Source organism: Nicotiana tabacum, chromosome 18 (assembly GCF_000715075.1).
Source record: "Nicotiana tabacum cultivar K326 chromosome 18, ASM71507v2, whole genome shotgun sequence".
NCBI lineage: Eukaryota > Viridiplantae > Streptophyta > Magnoliopsida > Solanales > Solanaceae > Nicotiana > Nicotiana tabacum.
In genome coordinates, this window is record NC_134097.1 from 16,627,595 (window position 1) to 16,637,906 (window position 10,312).

The window sequence follows — 10,312 nt, forward strand, 5'->3', positions numbered from 1 at the left end:
CATTCCTAACCCTAAAATTTTATACACAGAAATTGGGGAAGAAATTAAAAAATTTTAATAGAAAAGAGACATCAAAGGGAGGAATTTACACGAAAATTCACTTTATCTCTTCCAACCAAAGAAAATTGGAAGACAAAACCTACCTTCAAAAGTCTTGAAAATGGCTCGTAAAATGGGGAAGAAGAACGTTTTATGTTTTGAAGGAGAGCTCTTCCAAATCAGCTTTGAGAATGACATGTGGCCATTTCGTATAGGGCTAAAACTTTTTTCTTTATTTTACTACGTGCTTGGGGCGGTGTTTTCACGTACTAGTCCAGCTCAGCACGTAAGGTCCAAATAATTAAGGTAGAAAAAAATTTAAGGGGTACAAAAAATCCCGCAAAGAAAAAGTGTATAGTAAGAACTTCGATCATAAGTTAGGGGTCAATTATGCATTTTCCCTTTAAAATAAAAGTCCAGACAAATTAAAGAAAAAAATCAATCAAGACTATATAATAATATTATCTTTTATTTAAATTTTATGTACAAACAACAATAAGTTACTTTTATACTTTTAATAAATAATTTTTACACTTTCAATATAATTTAATTTATTATAATAAATTATTATTGTAATTAGTTTACCATATCAGAGTTGATATGCAAAGTTGCTTATTCATCAATTTAAATGATGGTGCAAAAAATTTATAATAATGCACATAACTTAAAATTCGTTTTTTATTTTGTCAACCAAATGGGGAAATTTTTAGGGCGGAGAATCAATACAACATCGTTATTGTGTCTTATCTGAAAAACCAAAACCCCCCTCTACCGCGTCTTTCCACAAATCAATTTCGATCCAAGAACCAAATTCTAAAGCTCCCTCCTAAGTATGGTATAAAGGGTCCCATTTCTATCTTTTTCTTTTTTCAAGAATATCCAATTCATTTTCAATTTCATACCCTTTTGATTTCGTTCCATTTGCCAGTTTTTAGCATCTGGGTTTTGATTTATCTTGATTTTTCTCAAATGGGGTTTGCTTAATTCAGTAAATAAACCAGAAAAGTAGAATCTTGGTCTGGGATTTTGGGTTTTTGTATTTTTTGGTCATTTTTGTAATTTTGAAGCTCTTGTTCAATGGTGATTGGAATTAAGTCTTAACCAGGTATGTGTTTAACCATGTGTTCTTTACTCTTCTCTGTTTTATTGGATGTTAAGTTTATGAACTTTTACTTGTTTCTTTGCAATAAAATTGTCCAAATGGATTTTGAAGATTTATCATCTATATAGCCAACTAGTTTAGGATTGAGATGAGTTGTTGTTATTGTTGTATTCATGTATGCACCTAAGGGTTTGGCCCAGTGGTCAATGAAGTACAGAAGTAGGTGAATGACCATGAGGTTTCAATATCGTCAAAAAACACTAAGTGATTTCTTCCTTTGTCCAGGCCTTAGTGGACACAATTACCTAGTACATATGCTAGTCGGAGGTACTCGGTATTATAATCAAGGTGCACGTAAGCTGGCCCGGGCACCATCATCATCAAACAAAAAAATTAAAAAAATATTGTTGTTGTATATGTTTCTAAGCAAGGTTATTTCAGAGAGCTTCCTTGTTCTAGTAAAGCATAGTCGACTTAGTGGTGGTGTATTTGTTGTTTGGTTAAGGAAACTGCCTGGATTAAGACTCCGGATTTTTTTGTTTTGATATCTCAAAAATAAAACTAGGTACTCTTATAATTTTTGTGGTTGATGTTTCGTGATTAGTATGTAGGTATGGTTTATGCAGGAAATATCACTCATTAAATAAATGACAAGTCTGAAATATTATAAAGGTAGCTCGATGCACTAAGCTCCCTCTATGTGCAGGGTCCGGAGAAGGGGCGGACCACGTTGAGCCTAGCGTATACAGCCTTACCTTGCATTTATGCAACTGTAAAAAAGTAGAGTGAAATACGATAGTCTAAAGGAAACTTATCAACAAGATCAAAATGTGGGTTGTTCCCTTTTTTATCCAATATTTTGGTTGAATTATCATGGAATTATTTTGACCTAGTGTTATCATTCAAGCAGTCCGAGAGTAAGTAGGACTAACTTAGTCATGTTTTCACATTCCAATTGAACATTGTCCATTTTTTGGTTATTCTTGAAGTTAAGATTGTTCTCTTTTCCAAACGGGTCCAATCACGAGCTTATATATAAGAATTTCTCTATGAGTCTATTTATTGGTGCATGCTATTACTTTCTTCCTATGATGCAATTCTATGAACATCTTCAGTTGGTGTTGTCACCTATCTTTTATGCTGCAAAGGGCAAGAAAGATGAATTATATAGTGAGAATCTGTGTCCTGTGCAGAAAACATGATGAGTTTGAAGGACTGGGTCCTATCACAGTTGATATCCAAGTCAGTAGCCTCATCGAGACCACTTTTAGCATCAGATAGCTTTTTATCAGAGGAACATCCTGATCAAGAGTTTGATCGCCCAGGTATTTCTCCATTATGTGCTATAATAATTTTTTCACCTTTATTATTTGCTATTTCATTGGAATATGATTGTAAGTTAGCGTGGCAACAGTGTTTTGATTGTCTTCTGGCTTCAACATTTCAGTGTTAAAACATGTCTAATTTTTTTGATGGAGTAAGATTGAGACTTCCAGCTGATAAGTACTCTATGCTCTTAAGCATAGATCTTCTAAAGGTTTACGCAGGAAATGGTGCTCTGCTATAAAGCAAGAGCTAACCAAATGACTTTGGTTATATTTTATAGATTCTATTAGCAGATGAAACTAAAGATATGGTGGTTGGAAAAAAGTTATTAAACAATGTATCAGTTTTAGGAGCTTTGACAATTTTGGAGCCCGGGGAACTTTTTTGTTAAATAATTTATTTTGGTTTCCCAAAAAGTAATAGCACATTGACCTGAAAACATTAGTGTATTTATAGAGTTCGGTACCCTCCCGCATGATAGTTTGTGTGCTTGCTAGTAGTTTTCATTGGCTAAGAGCCACAATGTTGGTGCAAGCAGCATCTCGTTTTGAAGATTCAGGTCGCTTAGAGTTCTAACAACCTAATAACATCCAGCTAGTATGTGATTTTTGGATTGAAGTCTTTTCTTAATGAAATGGCTAAACCTTCTTTATCGAAAAAAAAATATGGAATTGCTAAATCTTGACCGGCAAAGTAGAGGTAAATATTGAGAATAGAGGAAGTTGCAGAAATTTCGTGCCACGAAGTAATTCCCTATTTAGGATAGCTTCAAAATTGAAAGGAAGAAAAAGCGGCTTAAGATTAAGGAAATTACTTTTCCAGCATTTGGGATTCAAGTGGGGTTTATGCTAGGTTCTATTTTATTTGCTTATTCGGTTTGGTTTTCAGCTTTTAGAAGTTAGATATACAACCATTTAAGAGAAACTCAAAGGAAGTACGAGATTGTTTCTCTTTAAAATAGGCAAAAGATGTGGCCTGGTAGTCAATGAAGTTGGTTGAGCACCATGAGGTCTCAGGTTGAATTCCCAGAGATAAAACACTAGGTGGACAGAGTTACCTGGTACCTATTGCTGGTGGGAGGTGGCAGGTATCCCGTGGAATTAATGGCAAGCTGACTCGGACACCACGGTTATTAAAAAAAGGCAAAATTTTTTTTAGTGTAGAAGTGAGAAATCTACTTGGATGATGTTCTACATTGTCCAAAATAATGCTTTCTGAAACCGACTCCAAATCTTGCCCTCATGCAACAAGGAGTATAGGATAACTTTTTCGAGTAACTAACTTTTTAACTGTTTCCTAGTAAGGTAATGCCATTTTACTTTAGACTTTATAGGTTTTGGTACATTCTTTTTCTTTGTTCAGGTGAAGTAGGCTTGTTACATTCTCTTTTTTGTTCAGGTAGAGTAGGTTTGTTACATTATAGAAGGTAATAAATCCAAATGGTCCTAGGCTTCAGGATTGGTGAGTTATAGTTCTTCTTCGACTGAAATAGGAGAGCAATATTAATTTATACTCTATATAACTATCGTTAGTGTCATTGAGAACTGCAAATCAATCATAACATCTTCCTGGAGATCGACTGGTTTGCTACTAGAAGCGTATATAGGTCGAAAAGGCAAATTGCAGCTACAATTTAGATAAGTGATTAAAATGAGACTCTTCTACTTCATTATATTACTGCACATTTCTACTATTCTTGTGTTGATTAATATAGATAAAAGTGAAGTTTTGGCTTTTGCCGAGCACAAATGCAGTGTCCAACTTAACAATTACTACATGCTTCCCATTTTGGAGTACAAAGGTAAAACCGATTGATATCAGTTTGAGTCCAGATTCCAGATGCCCAGCACCCCGTCCATTCTATTTTATATGATGGTACTTGAGTCCTGGAGTTTTTAAGATGTAAAATTTGACATATATATTACATTAGTGATAGTAAACAAAAATAAAATATTTGGTAAACAGATAGTTTGAGAGAGAACATTACGGTGAGGTTAAAATCTTGAATTTTTTTAACTGAATTTAAATTTATTGAAATCTGTGAGAGTTGTGTAGAAAGTGAATTCTGTCAAACATTTTTGGGAGTCCCAAACTAGAAGGTGTCATATTAATTGGGGCCAAGGAAGTAATATTTTCTGAAAACAATATCTGTAATTTTTGAAACTGCGTAATCAAATATTATCAAATGCAAGTATTAGAAGTAGAAATAACAAATATGATTTAAACTCGTGGGTGTACGAGATTTTTTTAACTCTCGACGCAAAGTAGCTTATTTATTTATTTATTTATTTGTTTGCATCTTTTTACAGATGAGTGGTCAAAGGCAGAGAGAGTCATCACAGTCATTGTTTATCAAAAAAAAGTCTCCTGTATCCTTGTTTGTTATTTAGTCTGTTGATCACAATAACTGTGACATTTACAGCTATAGTTTTGTTGTATGTGTTATGTGTTTATTGTTTATGTAGACCATTAATGTGTCTGCGTCTGAAGTGCAACGGTTCATTGCAATGGTACTCCCTAAATTTTCTTCTTAGGGCATATTTTACTTGTTCAATAGATAAGTCACTTTCTTTTGTTCTGATAAGAAATAAATTAAATACCACTACTACACCAAACCTTTTCATTATCTCGAATATCTGTAGTTCCCCGTAATCTCAAGTGATTTGAAAACGAAAAGAAGCACAAAGAGACTAGAATTATTGTTGACCTATGAAAAGATAATGACAGCAAATAAAACCATGTTTTAATGCTCATCTGCTGATAAGAGCGAGCACATATACATATCCTTCAGATCCTGATATGTAGTAAATGTTGTTATGTTGGCAACCCTAGTTAGTTTCAACTGAAAGAGCGTCTTACTTTGGGATATCCCTTTGGACTTCATCGTTCTAGTTAAATGAATAGTGGATGGTTTTGGAAGAATCTTCTGAATGTTATAGAATAATGCTGGCCCATATGCCTTCACTATTAATCAGTTACTGTAGATTTCCTCCTCTTTAACTGTTATCTCAAATCATTGATGCCGTTCTTTTCTTCCTTTGGTTCAGCTCACACTGCTGATTTGGTTACAACAACGGCATTAGCCAATACAACCCAATCTTCCAATGATAATCAGCAGAATACAAATCATTTCCATTCACAGCAACGGATGGCGGAGGATTCTTTTCAGTCAGATTTTAGTGTCAGTGAGAAGCCTAGTCCAGTGGTAAAGATTGAAGCCCTTCAGATTAAGTTCTTGCGGCTTCTTAAACGTTTTGGCCTGTCCGAGGACAACCTTCTGGTATCAAAGGTCTTATACCGAATCCAGCTGGCATCACTGATACGGGCAAGAGAATCAGATTTAAAAAGGGCAAATCTTAAAATTGAGAGAGCACGTGTAATGGCAGCAGAACAAGAAGCTGCTGGCCGACCGCAATTGGATTTCTCATTTAAGATCCTTGTACTGGGTAGAACTGGAGTTGGCAAGAGTTCAACCATAAATTCCATATTTGACCAATCAAGAGCAACAACCAACGCGTTCAAGCCTGCTACTGACCGTATTCAAGAGATCGATGGAACAGTAAATGGCATCAGAGTATCGTTTATTGACACTCCTGGTTTATTGCCTCCCTCACCCAGTAATGTCAGGAAAAACAAGAAGATTTTGCGTTCTGTGAAACGATTTTTAAGGAAATCTAAACCGGACATGGTACTGTATTTTGAGCGCCTGGATTTGATCAACACAGGCTACAGTGATTTCCCCTTGTTGAAGCTTATAACGGAAGTCTTTGGTCCTGCAATTTGGTTTAATACCATCATTGTCATGACTCATTCTTCCTTCATTCTTCCCGAAGGGATAAATGGATATCCTGTTAACTATGAATCTTTCGTCACCACCTGCACAGATTTGGTGCAACATTATATTCACCAGGCAGTCTCTGACACAAAGCTTGAAAATCCTGTAGTTTTAGTGGAGAATGATCCCAATTGCAAAACCAATAATGCCGGAGAGAAAATTCTACCTAATGGGCTGGCGTGGAAGTCTCAGTTATTGTTGCTGTGCATATGCACCAAAGTTCTAAGTGATGTTAATACCCTGTTGGACTTTGAAGACAGCCTAAAGGTGGGACCATCGAATGTCGGACGATTGCCTTCTCTTCCACATCTTCTCTCGTCCTTTCTAAAGCATCATGCTCAGATAAGGCACGGTGGATCTGAGAATGAAATTGATGAGGTTCCTCTTTTAGACTCGGATGATGAAGATGAATATGATCAATTACCTCCTATTCGGATACTGACCAAGTCTCAGTTTGAAAGGTTGAGTGGTTCTCAGAAGAAGGATTATCTTGACGAATTAGACTACCGGGAAACACTCTATTTGAAAAAACAACTGATAGAAGAAGCTCGTAGGCGAAGAGAAAAGAGAGTTTCTTCGAGTGAGAGTAAAGCCCCAAATGATGAGTCTGATAACCAGGAGGAGGGCTCTCCAGAGCCGGTTCTGTTGCCAGATATGGCTATTCCGCCAAGCTTCGATTCAGATTGCCCTGTCCACAGATACAGGTGTCTCGTTACCAGCGAACAGTGGCTTGCACGACCAGTGCTTGATACCAATGGATGGGACCATGATGTGAGTTTTGATGGCATTAACCTGGAGAGCAGTGCAGAAATAAGAAAAAACGTCATTGCCTCAGTCAATGGACAAATGAGCAAGGACAAACGAGACTTCAGTATTCAATCCGAGTTTGCTGCAGCATTCACCAATCCAGGTGGGCCCACTTATGCGGTAGGTCTTGATATTCAATCTGCCAACAAGGAGCTGATCTGCACTATTCACAGTAGTGCAAAGGTAAGAAACTTAAGAAATAATGTCACTGAATGCGGTATTTCTGTAATACCATTCGGGGATAAGTATTTTCTAGGTACCAAGTGTGAAGATAGTTTTTCAATTGGAAAGAGACTGAAGTTTACTGTGAATGCTGGTCGGATGGGGGTTGCTGGGCAAGCGGCTTATGGCGGAAACTTTGGAGCTACTTTAAGAGGAAAAGATTACCCAGTGAGAAATGAAAGTCTCAGTCTCTCGATGACAGTTCTCTCTCTTAACAAAGATACAGTGCTGAGTGGGAACTTGCAAACTGACTTCAGAGTGAGCCGAGGTACAAACATGTCAGTAAGCGCAAACCTCAATAACCGGAAGATGGGTCAGGTTTCCATCAAGACAAGCAGCTCTGAGCACATGGAAGTAGCTTTTATTGCACTTTTCTCGATCGTCAGGGCCTTATTTCGCAGAAAGAGAACTGACCAACTTGTTGGAGACTCCCTGGAAGCGGGATGAATGTTCTCCTTTCAATTCAAGGAGCGCTATCATTTTTTGTTTAGGAGCGACCTGTAGGGCTTTGTGGCGAGGAGGCGCTTTCCTACTTCTACCGAGAAGGGTTGAACTGCTGAAGAAAATGACTTACATATTTATAGCATGGCGTTTTCCATCGAGAGTACAGCAATGAGCGAAGGTCACTATGTTTTTATGTTAGATCAATATTGTCAAATCTAGGATAGGTAAAAAGATCCCCTTTTTTTGGTCAGGCTAAGTTGAGATGGCTGTAGTTTTGTATCTTGATAATAAGTGTATAGTAATTTAGAGGGCATACAAAAGTTTTCTGCTATTTTTGTAATAATTGGCAGGATCCCCATTCTGATGTCAGAAGGGTAATTAGTTGATGCATTTTCTAGTTTCAGTTTTTTCTGTTCTTTGAGCAATAACATCCATCTTTCTCCTTTAATCTTTCTCAAGTACTCAGAATCGTGAAAACGAGGTTGTGGGAGAGCCATACAAGCGTCGTGCTGTTAGGCTAAATAGCCCCGAATGGTGCACCCTAGATGGCGAAAGTTCAGTAGCCGAAAGCTATCACTAGCTTATGTTCTGACCGAGTAGCATGGGGCACGTGGAATCTCATGTGAATCAACAAGGACCACCTTCCAAGGCTAAATACTCCTGGGTGTCCGATAGCGAAGTAGTACCGTGAGGGAAGGGTGAAAAGAACCTCCATCGGGGAGTGAAATAGAACATGAAACCGTAAACTCCTAAGTGTTCAACAATAATTTAATCCTGTAATCTTTCTTAGGTACTATAAGATATGAAGTCCCAAGTGTTCCACAATAATTTTCATAGTTGAACACAGAAATAATAAAAAACGATTCAATTATAGATAAAACGGTCAACAAATCACCTAACAATTGGTTCCATACAAATCTTAGATGAGAAGCTTAGTTGCTCATAATATTACTCAAAAAACACAATAACCATATCAAAACAATATCCATAGTATGGCTGTCCAACAGGACGGCCTGTCCCGTCCCATATCCCGTCCCGTATCTTGTTCCGGCCCATTTAATTCTAAACGGGATGGGCCCATGTTAAACGGTACACGGGATGGGACGGGATGGCCATTTCGTCCCATTTATCTCGTCCCGTCCCGCCTGTCCCGTCTGTCCTGCATGATTTTTTTTTTTTTTTTTTTGCAATATAGCCGTTGGGCAACGACCTCCATTGCAAATATAGCCGTTCCCAACAGCCAAAAAGGGCCATATTTGCCCCTCCCCACCCCCCTCCCCCCCCCCCAAAAAAAACACCCCTATCCCTCCCAAACTTTTAATATAACCCCTAAGTTTATTAAATTACACGTTGGCCCTATTTTTAACTATAAATACTCCCTATCCTTCTTCATTTTTCCTCACAAAAATCAATCATTCTCTCTCAAATCTCTTATATTCTATCACATTATTCTCTCAATTTTCTCACAATCAAGTGATCAACTAAGTTTCAAGTATTTGGGCAAATATTTGGAGCAACTTTCAAGCTTCAAATTAATTCAAGTATTTGGAGCAATATTTTGGGCAATTTCTTCAAGTTTCAATATTTAATCACGGTGCAGTCGTTCCATCTTCTAATTTTAATATATAATTTTTGCGTATCATTTTAGTGCTTAATTTTGTGTTTATTTTACGTGTTCTATTTTCGTATTTCATTTGTGTGTTTAATTTTTGTGTTAACTTTTTTAATTTAATTTCGTATTTAAATTATGGCACCTAAAAATGTATTTGGCCTATTTAAAAAAAAAAATAGTAAAGGTGATAGTAGTAGTAATCCTAATCCTAATCCTTCTCCTAGAATTAGAAAATATATAGATGAAATGACTCATGTTGATAAAACTTCATTTTTCCAACCCCCGCATGTTATAATATTAATTTCGGAGAACAACTAGATCATGAAACTTTAGAAAGACAATTTGGCAAATGATATTTTTATTGAGGACAAAGAAAATGAGTATGAAGAAAATGAGGAAGAAGAACCAGATGAAACACCCACTAGTCCCGCAACACAAGCTCCAACTCAGAGTCAATTTCGGTCTGGAGCTTTACCCCCTGTACCTCCTGTAAGAGGTAAGCCTAAAGGTGAACGACCCAAAACATCACTTGTATGTATATTTTTTAAACATGATAAGGTTAATCAACGTGCTATATGTGAAAAATGTAAGCAACGATTTGTACACACCAAAAGTGATGGGAAGGGAGGTTTAAACAGACACTTACTTAAGGAGCACAAATCTTTATGGTTGCAAGCTAACATAGAATTGGAAAGATATGGATGATATACCAGGTTTTGATTCCTCTATTGTTGATGAACTTGATTCTTATCTTAATCAAGGATTGGAAAGTATTAAATACGAAGAAGGCAACGAACAACTTTTGGCATGGTGGAGGGAGCACGACGAGGCTTTTCCAACACTTTCAATAATGGCCTGAGATATCCTGGCTATTCAAGCATTATCAGTAGCATCTGAGAGTGCTTTTAGCGTGACAAGATTTCAA

At 36.9% G+C, this 10,312-nt stretch overlaps 1 protein-coding gene across 1 annotated transcript; it reads left to right on the forward strand.

Moving 5' to 3' along the window:
• The first annotated feature begins 714 nt into the window (after nucleotides 1-714).
• LOC107824308 (translocase of chloroplast 90, chloroplastic) lies at nucleotides 715-8,218 on the forward strand. Its single transcript, XM_016651055.2, has 3 exons — nucleotides 715-1,144; nucleotides 2,335-2,466; nucleotides 5,515-8,218. Exons 2-3 carry the CDS (start codon nucleotides 2,340-2,342, stop codon nucleotides 7,776-7,778), a joined length of 2,391 nt encoding a protein of 796 aa, XP_016506541.1. The 5' UTR covers nucleotides 715-1,144; nucleotides 2,335-2,339; the 3' UTR covers nucleotides 7,779-8,218.
• Nucleotides 8,219-10,312: the final 2,094 nt, after the last annotated feature.

Coding starts and splice junctions, on each gene's coding strand:
- LOC107824308 (XM_016651055.2), top strand. CDS start 2,340: ATGATGAGTTTGAAGGACTGGGTCCTATCACAGTTGATATCCAAGTCA. Junction 2,467..5,514: donor TCAAGAGTTTGATCGCCCAG/GTATTTCTCCAT, acceptor CCTTTGGTTCAG/CTCACACTGCTGATTTGGTT.